Source organism: Chionomys nivalis, chromosome 3 (assembly GCF_950005125.1).
Source record: "Chionomys nivalis chromosome 3, mChiNiv1.1, whole genome shotgun sequence".
NCBI lineage: Eukaryota > Metazoa > Chordata > Mammalia > Rodentia > Cricetidae > Chionomys > Chionomys nivalis.
The window spans coordinates 65,157,967-65,177,401 of NC_080088.1; the positions used below are offsets into that span (position 1 = coordinate 65,157,967).

The 19,435-nt window shown below is 43.0% G+C and overlaps 1 protein-coding gene across 1 annotated transcript in view; it reads left to right on the forward strand.

Annotated features, from left to right (window-relative positions):
• The first annotated feature begins 11,818 nt into the window (after window positions 1-11,818).
• Atp13a5 (ATPase 13A5) overlaps window positions 11,819-19,435 on the forward strand; it is a 118,885-nt gene continuing 111,268 nt past the window's right edge. The window contains exon 1 of the mRNA XM_057764243.1: window positions 11,819-11,991. Within this exon, the coding sequence (XP_057620226.1) occupies window positions 11,932-11,991 (60 nt within the window). The 5' untranslated portion in view covers window positions 11,819-11,931. The remainder of the gene's footprint in view (window positions 11,992-19,435) is intronic.

Consider the following 19,435-nt stretch of genomic DNA (forward strand, 5'->3'; position numbering starts at 1 on the left):
GGATTCTGAGGGTAGGAGCGCTAGCACCCAATATTGGAAGTCATCTCCAAAACCTTGCTTTTGAAAAATGACATATAAAATTCAAAGGATAAAAGTAATTTATATGGGCCTGATTTTAAATTTCGTTAGGTTGTGTTTTGTTTTGATTTGTAGGAAGAGCTCTCTGTTGCCGTTTTCTTGGCACTGGGACACTCAGTGTCACCTCACTTACAAAAACAATCAAAGAAAAGAAAATGCAGCACGATTTATTTTCTTCCATCTCTCAGGCTATAAGGAGAGTTTTCAGGTTTTGCTCTGGTCCATCGAATAGCCATTTCATCTGCTGTGTGAATCAATAAGAGAGCAAACAAAAGAATGTGTGAGCGAAGAATGAATGAATCGATTAATCCATTACAGAAGTATATGGCCGAATGCACACAATTCTCCATTATCGAAGTTTTCTTAGTTGTTTAAAGTTACTATTTTTTTTAAAAAAAACTTAGTCTGATTATTCTTATTTAAAATAAAATATAGTGATATACCAGTTTTTATTTCCAGAAAGAACTACTTGCACCTCAGAAGAGTTGATTATTTTCTAGACTTCATTTTCAATTTCCCCTTTCGTCACGTGAAGAACTATATGCTAAACTGGCCCTTTCCAGCTCTTTCCAAATGCCCAGATGTTCTTCTGTGAGATACAGAGGCCTGGAAAAAGTGTCCAGATTGACTAGGTATTGTTTTAGGTAATGTTTATATGACCTCTTTGCTCCCACACTGCGGGCAAGCTCATTCGTTCCACGGAGGAGTTTACAGCAACCCATAAGCTTTCTTTTGGAGCATGGTTCTCAAACTTGACCCAACATGAAAATCCCCAAGGAGCTTGTTAGAAATAAATTCCTGGCCCAGTTTCAAACAAACAGTTGGAGTCTCTGCACTGGATCCCGCAGGGCTGTGTGTTCATCAGGCTCCCGAGGTGATTCTGAGAACTCAAAGTCAGAGACTTCAGGCTAAGAGAATAACTAAATTGTCCTCTTTTAATGTGCATCAGTCACCCATAAAGACTCACTTACAATTTCCCCTGCTGACTTGCCTTGCTTTGAAAGAACTTTGGGGGTATATTTCCTTTGGAAATGTTGTTCCACATCGTGCCTTCTCTATATGATAAAGTAGGCCCAAGTGAGGGATCTCATTGATAATTTCTCTCCCAGAGATAAGTCTGTTGATCCCCACCCTTTGCTACACTCTGAGTATTGCGTTCTTGACCACAGTGTCTCCACTGACTTCTCCTACCAAGTTCTGTGCAAATGCACTGCCTCGTGTCCATAACAGAAAGCTGGAGGGGGCCCAGTACTTGGCATTCATTTTTCAGGATGGTTGAGAACTAACGCAAAAACTGTTCCTGAAGGTACTGGGATTAGCTCGCCCTTCAGAAAAGGGAGAGAAAGAACCTTTCCAGACAAGCCCCAGGCAGGACTGTTTTAAGGAAGTCTTCATCACACTGAGCAGGTTAGGTTCCTCACAACAGATTAGTAAGAAATCAGTTTGTGTTGGGACAGCAACGCTGAGGTTTATATTTTCAGAACAGATCTTGAGACAGATATTTTCAGTCTTTATAGCCACATAGCTCCTCCCGGCTATTTTCTGCCTGGGGGGTTGGCATTGGAAAGTACATTTGGACCTGGCTCTCTTCATGGCAGCATCATCAATTTTACCCTCTGTTCTGCAACCTTCACTCCTCTCTGGTGGCTGGTGTCTGGGGATAGGAGCAGTATGAGCAGAAAGATGAGTTCAGCGCTAACCCGGGGAAGGGGCTGATGGCATCAGGCATCTTTTGGACCACATCAGACTCAGGCTGGTGACAAGTACAGTTAACATTTTTCCATCACTCTCATTGGCACTTGCTGTTCTCATTAGACAAGCCGCAGCCACACAGCTAGCAGTTGGGGTAGGTTTATTTCTGTGGCTCGTCATACCGAAAGCCCTTCAGAATAAGTAAACAAAAACAGACACTGTGTTCCTGTGCAGTTGAATGCGCAGAGCACGAGGAAATGTGGCAGGGTTAATAGTACTCAATACGTATCTAGCCATGGAAAATAAAATGCCGAATTTCTGAGTAACTGTTTTAACCGCTTCATCAGAAGGCAGGGTCGGGTTATAGTCATCAGAGTTGAATGGGGATGTTTAAATTAGGGAGAAAAGAAACTGGAGGCTTTAGAGTGGGAGACCAAGAGTCAAGAAAGAGAGTAGAATGATGGAAACAGGGGCTGGAGAGATGGCTCAGTGGTTAAGAGCATTGCCTGCTCTTCCAAAGGTCCTGAGTTCAATTACCGGCAACCGCATGGTGGCTCACAACCATCTGTAATGAGGTCTGGTGCCCTCTTCTGGCACCAGAAGAGATATACACATAGACAAAATATTGTATGCATAATAAATAAATATTTAAAAAATAATTTTTAAAAAATTAAAAAAAAAGAACGATGGAAACTGCCTGAATGGCAGGTGGGTTTCTTCCCCAAAGAGAGCAGATTAATGACGTCTACCTGGACAATGAGGTGGAAACATTCTTTTCTGAAGTTAGAGTCCCCAGGATCATTTATCTGTAAGGACGTGTTCCCAGGAGAACCTGGTGAGAGAGTGGGAGATACAGACAAGAAAGTGATTGCAAGTTTTGATTCTGCATGATACCACCAGGGAGGCTTAGGATATGGACCCCTTTCGCTCTGTTCCAGTTCTTAGCAAAGGAGCAGGCCTTTGGACTCCTGCCTTCATCAGTCACTGGTTTGAAGCTGCGTGGGCAGAATATGAACATAGTAAATTCCTGGCACTTGTTGGCACAGGAAAAGAGAACCAAGCTAAAGGACTCAAAGGTGCTTCTCTAACAAGTATTGTAAAACTGGGTCACCTGAAGAAGATCTGCCAGTGTTAGGCATCCAGGGCCTCGAAGAGGACCTGAGCAGACAAAAGCCAGCATGTACTGTTGGTTTTGTCATTCTGCCACTGACAATACAAGAACAAGCAGACTACAGGTGGAAAATGAGATCGTCCATTCGTACGGTGTGTCCTGACTGCCCACCACATCTGCCTTTCCCTGGGCTACGTTCTTATGTTTGAAGATGAATGGATTTCTCATTGTTATTAACTTGGGTCAGGTGCCACTAGGATTAACTCTCAAAGCAAAGCTGGAAGCCTGCTGGACAGTGAAATAGGTCTGACTCTGGGTATATAAAGAACTTGGAGGGGGCTGGAGAGATGGCTTGGTGGTTGAGAGCATTGCTTGCTCTTCCAAAGGTCCTGAGTTCAATTCCCAGCAACCACATGGTGGCTCACAACCATCTGTGATGGGTTCTGGTGCCCTCTTCTGGCCTTTGGCATACACACAGATAGACTATTGTATACATAATAAATAATAAATAAATATTTAAAAAAAACCAAAAAAAAAAAGAACTTGGAGAACAGAACTGACTCTGTAAGAGGGCAAATCAATTAGCATTTACTTGGTGACTAGAGAGTCAGCGATTTTGAAATTCTAAACAGAAGTAATAAGACAAGAAGAACCACTTCAATGATGCACAGCAGATTAACAGTATCTGCGGAGCACAGAGCCGCATTTTATAGTGAAAACCAAGCATAGCATAGGATTAAACCCGAGTTGTGGGACTTGACTCTCTGGAGAGCCATAAAAAGATAAATCAGCTTCCTGAGCCATGTGTTTGCCCCTTTGGAGGAAGCAGGAAGGGCAGCCATGCTTAGAATAGGTACAGAAATGAGAGCTCCAGAGAAAACACTGGTGGAAGCGAGAGGGAGCCTTCTCCTTTCGGGTCTGGAGTCAGCAATGAGTGGGTAAATGAAGCACTCCTTTCTCCTAGCTCCTTCCGCTGTAATCAGCAGACCCCAGGCTTCCTTGTTTTCTATTAGAAGCTGCAGATAATTCAGTGATCAGCCACTTTCAAACACAAAAACTCTGGGAAGAAATCTCCAGCCAGATTTTCCAGAAAGAAGAGAACTCGGAGGAGACAGCTAAGCAAGTATAGTGCACACGCTAATGCACACACAGAGCAGTGGAAATTCAAGCTTGGATCTGACAACAGGAGATGAACTTGTCAAAGTTCCTTTACAATAAAGGTCACAGGATGAGCTCCATGACACACGAAGAACACATAAGATTTGCACTCAGGTACCACTAGTTTATAGTGTAGCAACCCCAAAGTCAGAAAGTGGAAATGATTTCTATTGGAGTTCTATTCATAGTAATCAAGATATGGAATTGACCTAGGTGCTCAGCAGGTGAGTTAATAAAACATGTATATTACATCACAGAGTATCATTCTGGCACATAAAGAATGTGATTCTAGCATTAGCTGAAACGTTGATAGACAGGAGGTTGTTAGATTAAACAAAATGAGACAAGCATAAAGAGGCCAACTGCCTCTTACACAGGAAAGTTGACCTTAGAGAACTAGAGTAGAAAGTTATCAGAGTGGGGGAGAACTGTGGACAGAATCTAAAATGAAATTAAAAAATTAAAAATAATTGTCAGAGCATGAGAAGGATCTCAGGGAGGGAGATAGGTACAGACATGTAGATGGATAGAGGAATAACTCCTAGTGTTGTCTGGACCAACAGGACAATGAGGGTTGACAAAAAGTTAATCGCGTATTTCAAAGTATCTTCAAGAGAAGATTAATATAGAAAATGATGAACAGATGCCTGAAGGGATAGATAAGGCCAATTGCACTGTCTGATTTTTCCATGAGTATTGAAATGCCTCACGCTGCTCCATGAATATGTATGATGATGCATTAATTAAGAGGGAAAATACATTTTTGAGAAAGGTTTGAGTCCAGGAAACTGAGCTCAAGGGTCAGTCTGTGGCTTGCTCACCTCTGGGTCTCACTTTGAGATGAGGACAGGGCTTCATGTGTGACCATTTTTCACACGGAGGCGGAACTGAGCTCAGGGAAAGGGAAGAGGCTGTGATCTACTAAGGTTTGGCCAAGGGATGTTTTTGGTGACCACACAAGATCTAATTCCTCAAGCAGACAGCCCAGATGTCCATGCTCTGGATGTCTAGTCGGACCATCCAGTTGTCCAGACTATTCCTCAAAGCTCCTCTTTACAAATTCTAAAAGGACAAGAGGGAGGCCAGATCAGAAATTGTAGTATTTTTGTATGATTAAGAACAAATTTCAGTTTCTACCTTGAAACATATTACTGAACTTTAATATTATCTTTGCGGATGTATTTTTTCAGGTATTTATTTTTTAAAGTATTTTTTCTTTTCTTTTCCTCCCTCTCTCCCTCCCTCTCTCATGTGTGAGTTAGAGCAAGAGAGAGAGAGAGAGAGAGAGAGAGAGAGAGAGAGAGAGAATATGTAAAGGTCAGAGAGCAACACATGGAAGTTTGCTCTCCCTTTCCACCACACGGGATGCAGGTGTTGAAGTCAAGTTGTCAGGCTTGGCAGCCAGTGCTAGACATCCCACTGGCCCATTTTTTTAAGTTTTTTTTTTAAAGGTAGATTATGAAAAGAAAATGTTCCATCAATGTGATGGTTTAGTAGCTTTCTAGGGTTCACCTTTGGAAGGAATTGCATTTTTATTAAAATGTAGTTTTTGGTTGGCTCAGTTTTGCTGTTGATTATAATAGACATTTTTTTCTCCTTTTATAAAACGCCTTGAGCATAGTTGAAAAGAATAAATGACTTCCTTCTGCATACTGATGTTTATTTAAGAATTTCTATCAGCTGTCAGATCATATATACAAAATCCAATGAAAGATCACATTTACGTTGTCTATTTCTCGTGTAGTCATTGCTGCTACTCACTTTGTTACTCAATTGAAACATTTGTCATATAAAAAAGGACAGTGGAAAGAATTATCATCTCTCAGAGTCACATAAGCTGTCTCCACACTGCCACTGGTTTCGTGGGATCCCAGAGTTTGTCCTGTGTGCACACACTCAGTGTGCTGCCTTTCTCAGGCCCCAGCTTCCAGATGCTGATGTTTGACAGTCATTTGATGTACAACTTCCTGAGCATCGGCAGCGGAGTGGCCAATGCTCATCTAACAACATTCTTTTTAAAAAATTGTTTTTATTGCATTATACAGTTTCCTCTGTTTCCCCCTTCCTCTTTTCTTCACCTCTGTCCTCCCCCGTGACCCCCATACTCCCAATTTACTCAGGAAAGCTTGTCTTTTTCTCCTTCCTGTGTAGATTCATGTATTTCTTTCTTAGAGTCTTCTTTGTTGTCTAGGTTCTCTGGAATTGTGAACTGTGGGCTGGTTTTTCTTTGTTTTATGTCTAAAAACCACTTATGAGTGAGTACATATTATATTTGTCTTTCTGGGTCTGTGTTACCTCACTCATACTGTTTTTTCCACATCCGTCCATTTGCCTGCAAATTTCAAGATGTTATTGTTTTTTTTTTTTTATCACTGTGTAATACTCCATTGTGTAAATGTACTACATTTCTTTATCCATTCTTTGGTTGAGAAGCAGCTAGGTTGTTTCTAGATTCTGGCTATTATGAATAATGCTGCTGTGAATGTAGTTGAGCACATGTCCTTGTGGTATGATTGAGCATCCTTCGAGTATATACCCGAAAGTGGTATTTCTGGGTCTTAAGGAAGGTTGTTTCCTAATTTTCTGAGAAATCGTCACACTGATTTCCAACAGGGTTGTATAAGTTTGCACTCCCACCAGCAATGCAGAAGTGTTCCCTTTCCCCCACATCCTCTCCAGCATAAGCTGTCATCAGTGTTTTTGATTTTGACCATTCTGACAGGTATAAGATGGAATCTCAGCGTTGTTTTGATTTGCATTTCTCTAATGGCTATGGATGTTGAACATTTCCTTAAGTGTCTTTTAGTCATTTGAGATTTGTCTGTTGAGAGTTCTGTGTTTATGTCTATGCCCCATATTTTTATTGGATTATTTGTTCTTCTGATGTCAAGTTTCTTGAGTTCTTTGTATATTTTGGAGATCAGCCCTCTGTCCGATGTCGGGTTAGTGAAGATCTTTTCCCATTCTGTAGGTTACCATTTTGTCTTGTTGATCATGTCCTTTGCTTTACAGAAGCTTCTTAGTTTCAGGAGGTCCCACTTATTAATTGCTGCTCTCAGTGTCTGTGCTACTGGGGTTATATTTAGGAAGTGGTCTCCTGTGCCAATGTGTCTAACAACATTCTTTAAATGTGCCCTCCTCAGGTCTCTACAAATCCAGCTCTCACCATCTTATTTAAAAATGCTGGACCGTTGGCTCCTTGTCCCTCCCACTCCTATGACCTTCCTCCTCTCTAGAATGCTGTGTTCACACAGGCCTTTATTCATTTCATGGACATATGATTGGTTTTAAACTATGGATCCAACTTATCAATTTGTTCTATCTGTTGTTCCTTCACCACCGAATTTTCAACTTCACAGAGCCACAGATTTTTATCTTCATTTACTTTTTATATATACATACATACATATTTATAAACATACATATATGTGTGCGGGGGCCGTGCACATGCCCAGTGTACACATGGAGGCCTGAGGACACTGAGTGGGAGTCTGCTCTCTCTCTCCCTCCCTCCCTCCCTCTCTCTCTCTCTCTCCCCTCTCTCTCTCTCTCTCTCCACCATGTGGGTCTGAGGACCAAGCTCAGATTTTAAGGCCAAGCAGCCAGCTCCTCTGACCTACTGAGTCACCTCACTGACTTTTTAATCTTCCCTTTCCCCAACTCTCCTCTCAACACTCTTGAACAGTGAGGGAGAGAAAGCTTAGTAATACATTTAGTATGCATTTTGGACAAATTTATGAAGAACCATGACATAGAGAAGACTCTGATGTAAGTAAAATGTGCACATGGTACATACATGTGCTTTATTTTGGAGAAAGAAAGATCTACATATGTCATATAATTCTCCAAGCTCTGGGTTCAGCTGAACAAGCTACAGGACTAGACATGAGTCATGGAGCCTTCCTTCGTTCTCAGCCCTGTCAGTAGTCACAGAGCCCTCCTTCGTTCTCAGCCCTGTCTGTAGTCACTGAGCCCTCCTTCGTTCTTAGCCCTGTCTGTAGTCAAGCCCTCTGGCACAGCCCACTATCTCCCGACAATAGAATTCCTGTTGTCTGATTTCTTGCCTGGGCTTTAAACTCATTAAGAAAACTATTGTCTGCTTTGTTTCTGATCCATCTTCAATCCTAACCCTGACTCATAAGCTCAGGCACTCTCTTTGACATAAGTTAACAGGGCAAGAAGTTGGCAGGCAATACAGAAAGGTCCTTTTGGAGGCTTGAGTGATGGCCCAGTGGTTAAGAGCACTTGCGGACTGTTCTTCCCCAAGGACCTGAATTCATATTCCTAGCACTCATGTCGCATGGTTTAAAATCCTGTAACTGTTCTCCAAGAGATCTGATGCCCTCTCTGGTACTCATAGGCACCTGCACACATTAGGGACAGAGAGAGAGAGAGAGAGAGAGAGAGAGAGAGAGAGAGAGAGAGAGAGAGAGTGAGAGAGAGAGAGGGAGGGAGGGAGGGAGGGAGGGAGGGAGGGAGGGAGGGAGGGAGGGGAGGGAGGGAGAGAGGGAGGGAGAGAGAGAGAGAGAGAGAGGGAGAGAGAGAGAGAGAGAAAATTTAAATTTAATGCCCCTTAAAACATTTTTAAATAGGTATAGCTGTTTTGGCTGTATGTTTTTCTATGTACCACCTTTGTACCTGATACCAGTGGAGGCCGGAAGAGAGTGTTGGAGCACATGGAACTGTACCTAAAGACCATTGTGAACTGCCATGTCAGTGTTGGGAATTAGACCTGGGACTTCTGGAAGAGCAGCCAATGCTTTTAACTGCTAAACCATCTCTCAGCCACTTGCAAACCTTTTAGGTTTCCCCTTCATGTCCCTTGATAATATGGTTTTCTTTCTACCTGTCTATGCTTGGTCACAAAATTCTTAATTTATTGATTTTCTAACTTGAAGGTAAAAGAGAAGAATGGGAAAGGTCGCAATTACACTTTCACTACGAGCAGCCATATTTAACGGCATTAAAAACATGCCTCTATCCTGTTCTATCAGTACATACCTGTGTAATTGCTGTAGAAAGATCATAGGCCGTTCAATGATACCGTAACTTTCCCGTACTCTGTCACCTGCTGCAGAGGCTCTTCGGTGTCTGAGCCTCCTCCCACTGTCAGCCTCCAAGCCTTCCTCACTTCTGCCTTGCACAGTAGTCTGTCCATTTTGCTGTCATTTTGTTCTTTTCTGTATTGTGAATCTGTAGCAATCTGGGCTGATCTACCCCCTTGCTGCTCTCTGAGATTGACTAGATGGTCACCAAATCCCTGTCTCCTTCCTGTCATTCACCTGTTTCATATTTGTAGGCCACTTTGCAGGGAAGTGTGGTCATCTGCCCGAGATTAGGCCCCTCTTTTGGCATAAGTGTGGAGTACTTCTATCAAGACTAGTCTATAGAAACCTTAGCTCACTGCCCCTGTCGTTCATGAGGGTGTAGCTCTAAGAATTTACCAGTTGAAGATTGTAGTGTCAAAGATGGAAAGCCTAGAAATATTGGAAGCTGTTACTGCCTGTCTTAATTAAACCATTTTTTTCCCATGTAGGTAACTCAACAGTATTGATGAAGCAGAGTCCAGTAAGGTGATGTTGGTAAGCAGAAACAATAACAAAAGAGTCCTTAAGCCGGGCGGTGGTGGTGCACGCCTTTAATCCCAGCACTCGGGAGGCAGAGGCAGGCAGATCTCTAGGAGTTCGAGGCCAGCCTGGTCTACAAGAGCTAGTTCCGGAACGGGCACCAAAGCTACAAAGAAACCCTGTCTTGAAAAACCAAAAAAAAAAACCAAACCAAAACACAAAAAAAACAAAAGAGCTCTTAGACCTAGGTCAGACATCCAAATCTGGCTTCCCATTAGAGCAGTGATTCTTACCCAAACTAATGTTGGGCCCTTTAATACAGTTCCTCATATTATAGTGACCCCAACCATAGAATCATTTTGTTACCACTTCATGACTGTAACTTTGGCACTGTTATGAATTGGAACATAAATATCTAATATGCAGGATATCTGATATGTGACCTCCAAAGGAGTTGCAACCCACAGGTTGAGAACCACTGCTTTAAACTGTGAAGTGAGCATTGAGAAACTTGTCTCTGCCAAGGAGAGTGTAAGGCATGGTTCTAACCTGTTCTACCTTTCCCGCCCTCTTTACTGAGTAAGACTCATACACCAGAGCCGGAGATGCGCTCTTTCCTTTTGGTCACACAGCCCCTGTTCTTGAAGCACAACATCCTCACAGGCATTTTCATGGGTGGGAAGAAAGAAAGTGAAAGAGAAAGAGAGAAAGAGAGAAAGAAAGAAAGGAAGGAAGGGAGGGAGGGAGAGAGAGAGAGAGAGAGAGAGAGAGAGAGAGAAAGCAAACAACAAAAAACCTTTCCTTTCGATACCAGGACAGTCTGCCCCTCAGCTGCCATTGGTTATCTTTGTTGTCATTATTTAGGATGCAGTCCTGAACCCACTTTAGACAAGTCATGAGTCATTGGTACATTTTATTTTAGTCATGTCACCCAGACACAAATCTGATATTACTTCAGCAGGAAACACAAGTGGGATTATGAGTAAAAGACCAAAAGTGGTCATGCATGCCTTTCTCTAGGACTTAATAAAATCCTCACATCTGAACTTGACTTGATGCTGGACTGCAGCCTTGGGACACCATTAGGTTTCCGGACAAGGAACACCTCAGTCGCTTTGCTGACATGAAAAGCTGCAACCCTGTGTTCGTTCTCATCAAGTGATGCCCCCAGGGGTCAGGAATTACCTTGATCTGCCCTGAATGTTGAGGAGGACACATGAGTGCACTCAAGCAACGGGTGATGCTTTTTATCTTAGTCAACTTTCTCCCATAGACAAAGGGTCAAGGATTCCCTTCAGGGGACTAGAGGCAAGAAACCACAAGGAAAATGGCAAAACATCTCTCTCTCTCTCTCTCTCTCTCTCTCTCTCTCTCTCTCTCTCTGTGTGTGTGTGTGTGTGCGTGCTTAATTAAAAATTGACCAGTTAACCCAAGAATGGGTTCATTCTCTTAATCCCTTTGAGAAAAACATCAAATTCAAAGGTGGTTGTTCAGGGGTGGAAAATTCAGGTTATATATCCTTAGTACTCAGTTCTCTTGCTTTCTCTCCCTCCCTTCCAGTTTTGTAAACTGTGGAATCAAGCTATTTCGTAGTTCATTTTGCAAAGCACCTCTCCTTGATTAGCGCTATGATTGCGGCAAGGATGATTGCCTGTCTCTCCCTGGAGGAGGCAGAAGCGACACTTGCCCTTTCGCAAACATCATCACAAACCCTCCTATCATCCCTTTAATTACCATTGACATTTTACATATCAGAAACCGGAAACTCAGATTATGAGTGATTTATCCAGGGTCATCAGCAGAGCAGGGATTAAAACTCCATTTCTTCCCTCTGATTCCAGGAGGGGTCCCACTCCCCCTTCCTCCAGTTTCCATGGCCATGTTCACTGTGTTCACAGCTTCTCTGAATTCCAGAGCTTCCACAGCACTCAGGAGAGAAATGGGACTCAATTGCCTTGTCCTTTAGCACGGTGACCATTCCCGTTCTTTGGTGGGGACTTCCAGGGGCAGCATGTGAAATTACTTTTTAGTGCAACAGCTCCCCCCCCCCCCCCATCATTCCTTCAGTCTGGAGGCACTTCACATGTAGCTCAGTAAATAAACACTAGGAAGAAAAAACACACATCAAGCAGATAAATTAGCAGACCAATCCCGTGGCTGTGGAGAGCCTTCCCTTTCTTCTTTGTTGCTCTAAGCGGCAAGGTGCCAGCGGGTTTTGTAAGCACCTGGGAGCAGCGATGACAAACAGTGCCTAAATCAGCGGCGCAGGTGGCTCCCGCAGTCCCCCACGCAGTAGTCGGAACGAAGCCACACACGCTGCTCTCGATGGAGAAGAGCAAGAATGGTCACCAGACTTTGCTCAATGAGGGAGAGGAGAACGAGCTGGTGAGTCACCCCTCCGCTCATGCTTTCAACAGGTGGGCCAGGGCTGTTTTTTCAGGGACGGTAAAGGAGAGAGTGTGGCGGCCATGGTGCTAGTTCTAGCACCCGGCACGGTATGGGTCTGGTAACATGGTGGGGAACCTGCAGGGACCGAGCAAGTGGTAGCTCTGGATGACAGTCTGTGAAAAGTGGACAGTGCAAAGTGTCCAAGGCACTTGTTAGAGTCACAGGGGTATGTCCCTCGATGGTGCTCACTGAGGTTTCTCCCCCTGGCCGCCTGGGTCACTATGGCATTGGACAAACTGGTGAAAATGGCAAGTTTCTTTTCTTATTCTTCTGTTGGTTTGTCTGCATAGCCTGGGCTTGGTGCTCTGGCGGAAGCCACCAAGTTACTGAGATCAAGGGAGACTCGAGGCACCGAGTGCTGAGAAGCGATGCTGAGTCTGAGACTTCGGCACATTCAATTTTCCTCTTTCTTTTCTGCTTTTTTTTCCCTTCTGCCCCTCATTCTAAACTTATATAAATCTTTAAAAAATAGCCACTAAAAATTTGAAAGCTCTATAGTGTCTGTTTGATGCTGGGCAGTTCATATTTATGATTTCACCCAGTCCTTACAACACAGTACTGAAGGAACTAATCCTATTACTTAGAAAAGAAATCTGAGACCAAGGAGATTAGGTAACTCATCCAAGGTCATTAGACTGGAAACCCAGCCCGTTCCTTGACTCTTTATACTCTGGCCTGTCCGCACTCCAGTGGTGTCTCTAATAGGGGCAATGAGAGGAGGACTTGAGAAAATGACAGACCAAAGGGACAGCAGACTGAACAGAGGCCGAAATGAACCCAGAATCGTGGCTCATATATCAGAAGGGGTCAGGTTCCCACCTGGTCTCTTCATCCCTTCGGAAATCTTCACCTGTAGCTCTACTGTTCTTATTTATCAATCTTATTTATTGTATTGGTAACTAATTAATCAATACATACTTATTAATAAGTAATTACATCTACAGCTACGCTGTGCAGTAAGATGGCTACTTTGTGCTTTTCTTTCAAGTGCGACAGAAGCGCTGATCGAAATGGAAAGGTCCTCTATGTGTAAAAGACATGTTAGACAGAGAATTTAGCTAAAATACCCTGTCAATAATTTCTGTATTGGTTACGTGTTAAAATGATATTTCAGGTAGATTGAGTTATACAAGTTAATTCTATCAGCTTCCTTTCACTCCTTATTGGAGCTTCTGGGGAATTAGAAATAACAAAGGCATCACTGTATCTCACTGGACTTGGCGATAGCATCCCACTCTAGGATCTGCTTCCCCCGTTCACCACTGTATGGTCTGATGTTTTTATCACACAGATGAGCGGTCCTAAAATCTTCGCGTTGCATTCATTGTTTCCTAACTATGTGTTGCGGTGGCGTTTTAGTCCTCCCATTTACAGGGGCAATGAGAGGGCTGGGAATGGGCCTGTGCTAGGGTTTTCTCTGTTTTTTTTTTTTTTACAGTTGATCAGGGACTAGTATTGGGAATAGCAGTGTTCTGATAGCCTTACATCGTCAAGGCATTCTGGGAGGGAGGTTGGCCATGGAGCCTCCTCAGCAAACCTTGCAGCACAGAGGCAAAACTTCCCCCAGCCCGTTGATAACTGGGTGAAGTGACCAGGAATCTGTGCCTCAGCTCCAGAAAACTATTGTCCCGCAGTTCATTGTTCAGTGCTGCTGGACCTGCAGAGTTCAGAGAAGGAAAGTCAAAAACGTTGGAGCTTTTAGTCAGTCAAAGAGCTAGATCATATGCTGTGGAAATGAAATTTCTGAAAAACAACCATCAGATCCGTGTCAGCCTGGGTCTGGCTTAGTGTTCGCATTGGGGGCTGCAGAACAGTGAAACTTACAGCATCTCCTCACCTGCTCTCCCAGCCCTGAAGCTTCTCCAGGCCCCGTGTGACTTCTGCTTCCGCACACCACTTTTAGCAGACAATCTGTGGCAAGCGGGCGAGAGAATCTGAGGTGAAAAGTAGACACTGTTAGAGCAAATAATAAATTGCTTCAGTCCAATACCCAGAAAGAATCTTAAGCAGATGGAGAAGGCCTGGGAATTCTTCCAGGGAGGCCTGGGGTTATTCTGCTGAGCTCAGCATAACTAGAAAGTCTCGCATTAGCTTGGAGAGCTGAGTCCATCATCATTCTCGACTCCCACTCTTAGGCCGGAGTCCTCCGAAGTAGAGCAACGGAACACCCACAGTCTTGTCACCGGTCCAGGTGATCTGAGGCTCATTTTGCCAGCACAGTGATTGGGAGGATAGACACACTGACTTCACAGGCCGTTGCTGGCCTTCCCAACCTGTTTCCTCTGCTTCCCAAACCGCAGCTCTAATTGGGTCTCTCCCCTTTATTTTCTTCGTCCTAAAGCTGTGCCTCTGCCAGGTGTGTCTTCCAACTCCACTACTCACAGGCCGACTTTTCTTCTCTCTTGTTAGTGTTCTGGAAGGACCCCCAGCTTCATTGACAGTCCTAAAAGCCTGCATAACACAGACATGCTAACTGTATCACAAGGCCCAGTGGGATGCTCTTGGCCTCAAGATGACTGGGGTTTAAACTTTGGTTGTTAGGTCAGTTAATTAGCCAGAGTCACTTGCCACTGCCACTGCCACTTTGGTTTGAGAGCTTCTAGGCGAAAAAGACAGGAAGGCAGGCAACAGCGAATCCCAGAGTCTGGAACACATTGCAGTTTTTTCTGAACCTTTATGAAGAAATCATTGTGTTTCTATTCTCACACATAGGGATCCACCGGATCCTTCATGCGCATGTGTGTATGTACATTTGTGCATGCATGTGTGCATACATGTGTACCACGCGTGTGGATGTGCGCATAGATTCCTGAGTTTTCTTCTATTGAACATCAACAAGAAAAGGAAGGATGGCCTCAATGAATGACATGTATTGTTTTACTTTTTATGTATCAGAAAATTTATTTAATCTCTGTCCACAGAGGTGGATACATTTGTTAAGTGTATCTGAAGAATTAAGATATAAAAGCAAGAGTGTTATTAAAATTCTTGCCTGTAAACCTTACAAAAAACCCCAAACAAGATAAAGTTGTTCATCTCTGATCTTTTTTCCACTTGGTTGTTAAAGTTGAACAATGAGTTTAAAATAGTTTATAATTTTCTTTGTAAAATTGACGTAAACTTAATGCTTATGTATAGCAGCTATAGGAAGGGAAAACAATGTATAAAAGGCAAAAAAAAATCACTTTTGGCAGACACTCACAATCCAAAAATAGTACAAGTCTTCCACATACCTTTACTAAACCAACTCATACCCCACTGCCCCCATCAGATTGTTGTCAGTGAGAGTAAATACAGTAAACCAGAGAGCCCAGGCTTTTTATTTGTAATATGGGCCTGAGTTGAGACAACAGTTATCTTGGGTAGATTTTAGATATGGGCAAGACCAGCAGGAAAGAGGTTCCATCTATCATTTTAGTCCAGTTACCAGCAAAGGCCCGGCGCTGAGGCACATACCACTCACCCTTCTGTTTCTCTACTGACTTGAAAGTGAGGTCTTCAACAAGTTTCCTATCCTGGGGAATATTCCAGGAGACTCTGTCATCTTCTGAAACTTGAAGTGTATCATCTGAGTCACAAACCCCCTCAGGTCAGGTACTGGACTGTGGTTTCAGCAGCTTTTAGGGACTGGATGTCGGGAATGAAGGCGCTGCTGGCTGCTTCTGTGCTCATATCACAGCAGGACACACTGCCATTGTTGAGAAAATCATCCCCAGGTTGCTTCATCTCCGGTGATCCAGACAGGTCCGGAAGCACACTGTGTGCACATTAGCCTCTCCTTCAGCATCCTCTGTTTATGAGAACTCACCATGCTTCTGAGCATGGTCTTCACTTAGGCCACATGAGGGTCACCAGTATCACTTTTACTCACAAATGGTGCCCCGTGCTCTCCTTTCATGCTGATACTGACTGCTTGGCTGTCAAGATCACAAATGGGAACAATTCAAAAATGGAAAATGACTGTTTGGCATAGAGGACAGAGAATAACAAGGATAACATTTCACGTGGTGGTAACAATTGTCCCACAGACAGGAACTTCTCTAAGGCAGAGGATCTGGGTTGCTGTTAATAAAATGGTGTGGAAATCTTTCTAGACTTGGCTGGTTGCCTGAAACCAGAACCGCTTGCCCTTCTACCAGGTAAGTTTTGTGAGGGTCAAGTCCAGAACATGGAAAATATTATGACAAGAACGGGGTTCATTTACATTATGTTTCAGATATGCAAATGGGAAGATGCAGGCAGACAGGCTGTGTTAAATCTATTTCCCCTTTCTCGGATGAAAGCTTGGGAAATGGGAAATGCCTGAGTGCCACCATCATAGAGTCAAAATATATGAAGATTAGTTGCTAAGAAAAATCAGACACGAGTCTATAGTTCATTGCACGCAATGTTGTACATTTCTTACACCCATTAAAGGACACCCTCCATTCTCTCAAAAGACATCCAAAGGATCAACATTGGAAAGTGCATATTCAAATATGAAAGGTAGTTCTACTGGCTTCCTAGTGGTACCAGTCAATATCTTGAACAACTTGAATGAAGATAAGCTTATCCATCTCCATGTGATACCTGAATGTAAGGGAGAGAGAATATCAGTGACAGAAAGAAGATTAAAAGTTCCTTTAGACTGGATTGTGGAACAGATACTGTAGATACACCTTAACAGGCCTCATTAGTTTTAAATGTCTAGTAATGTATAGGGTGAGGCATGGCAGAGATATAGGCTTGGCTAGCTGTGTATGAAACAGCAGGGGAAGTGTTTGATTTTTATTAAGAGTGAATTTTACCAGTCTATATAGCTATAAACAATTAGTTCTGGGAGATCTTCAGAGCAATTTGTTTGACAGAATAGTAAAAATAAAACTGGTTCTGCTGAGTTTATGCTTAAAGAGAAAACTTCTGAGAAGTTATCTTCAGTGTTTGTCTTAGTTGGGGTTTCTATTGCTGAGAGTGGACACCATGACCACAGCAACTCTTACAAAGGAAAACATTCAATTGAGGCTGACTTGTAGTTCAGAGCTTTAGTCCATTATCATTATGGTGGGTGGCATGCAGGCAGACATGGTGCTGGAGAAGGAGCTGAGAGTTTTTCACCTGGGTTTTCGTGGTGAAATATACTTTCAGAAAAAGATTTAAGAATACATCGTTCTATACTTTCTGTTGTTTCAAGCAGCTAAGGTCAGTAAGTGGCACTAGAAAGCTAGTTAGCCTATGAGGGTATACATGGCCTGTGAAGGACTGAAACTCTCTGAGGCACACAGTAAACTCCCACTTGCCAAACATAGAATCGTTGTCTTTTTCATAGCAAGGAATTGGATCCAAAAACTTTCTGAGACTCCTCTTTTGAACAGTAATGCTTTTATTCCCCACATGGCCTGTCAGAGAGCATCTCATTTTGTTCCCTGGCCTGAAGACAGGACACATAGGTTCTAGAAACTGTCCCTGCTAGTCTGTCAGCATCTTGTTATCCTACGGTCTACACTCGTTTGTTTCACCAACAAGTGTCCCTGGTTGTACCCTCACTTGCATGAAAAGCTCATGACTGCATGGTAGAATTAGTTGGCTATGGTGATGCCCATAACATAGTGACAGTATATTTATTTTTTAAGAGCTGGGTTTTGACTGGCATTTCTATTGATCAAAAGGTGTCTCTTAAGATGGAGGAGGGTCATCTTTCTATCTGTTGCTTTCATTGGTTAATTAATAAAGAAACTGCTTGGCCTCTGATAGGGTAGAATTTAGATAGGCGGAGTAAACAAAACAGAATGCTGGGAAAAAGAAGCCAAGTCAGTGAGTCGCCATGATTCTCCCACTCCAGACAGACGCAGGCTAAGATCTCCCTGGTAAGCCACCTCGTGGGGCTACACAAAATATCAAAAATGAGTTAGATCAATATGTAAGAGCTAGCCAATAAGAGGTTAAAACTAATGGGCCAAGCAATGTTTAAAAGAATACAGTTTCCGTGTAATTATTTCTGGTAAAGCTAGCCGGGTGGCGGGAAGCAGCCTGCCGCTCCTATCACAACAGAGTGGCACCCAACGTGCTAATAAACTCCACATAAAACCTGAGAGGGCTTAAAAAGAAAAATGCTGGCTCTCTGGGACTGTGCCGCCATTGCGATATAAAGCTAGTTGTGCGGGTGGCTGGGTGCCAGGAACGTAGCCCGCCGCTCCAATCACAACACTCTTACTCTACAAACAAAACACAAGGCAGAGTGTAGTAGGCTGAACAATTTAACAATTGTTTCACATCACCAAAATTCAGTTTGTTGATCTACAAATGGAATAATTTATAAATATAAATCATATTTATTTTAAATAACCAACAAAGCCAATTTCACAGACTATTATGAAAATTAAATGACAGATAAGTAAACAATCAAGAAATATTTGCATAAGCAGAGGTGATTCAAGACCTTCTCTTCTAGGTGTGGTGGCTCAATCTGTAATTGCAGAAAAGAGGAACTATGAGGGTCACTCAAAGTTCTGAGCCAGTGTCTCATCCATGTAGTAAGTTCCAGGCCAGAGAGGGAAAATCTCTGTCTCAGAACTTCAAAAATAAGTAAACATACAAATCTAAATAAAACAAAGACTTCCTCTTCCTACAAAAAGTGCTGTCCATCGAAGGAATGCAAGATATAATGCACAAAGATATGCCTAGCCTGGTATTTGGTGATAGTATAAATTATCACATGTAGCCAAATTGAGATAAAAGGTTTGTGAATGAAGATCACACCAACGTGATCCACTTAGTGTGCATAATATTGCATTGACATTGAAGAGAAATTTGATGTTCTGGCACAAGTAGAGAAGAGAGTAGAGTTTTAGGAATCTCTCTCCATGAAAATTTAAGGGAATGTGATGTGGTGTGTCCAAACAGATGAGACACATGGAGAAAGGTGGTGCTGGGCTTGGTGCTTGAAAGGAAAAGATAACATCTAATGAATTATGCCCTCCCAGAAGGAAACTGAACTCCTCGGCCTTGATTAAAGCCACTAAAGCAGGATGTTTGCACAGAGAAATGTTCTAAGGCAGTCAGAACATTCTCGCCCATAAAATAGCCAGACACGTCATAGTAAAGAAAACCACAGCAAAACACAAACAGAAGCGAAAGCAAACTCAACTGTCACTGCTCTTTCCAGAAGGCAACTGCAGTAGGGAGGCTTTTGCTATGTCTTGGATGAGTAAGTAACTCTGTACCATGACAATGTAAGGTGGAGGGAATGTGCTGTAAACTGTAAAATAAAGCCTTCATTCCTGAGCACTTCATTCATGTACTGCTGTGCCGACAGCTGTGCATATCCAACCGAGGATTTCAGATGGCCATAGCCATGAACGGGAGCCGTGGAAACTGGTCAGTTGCTGTTCCAGACACAATGAAA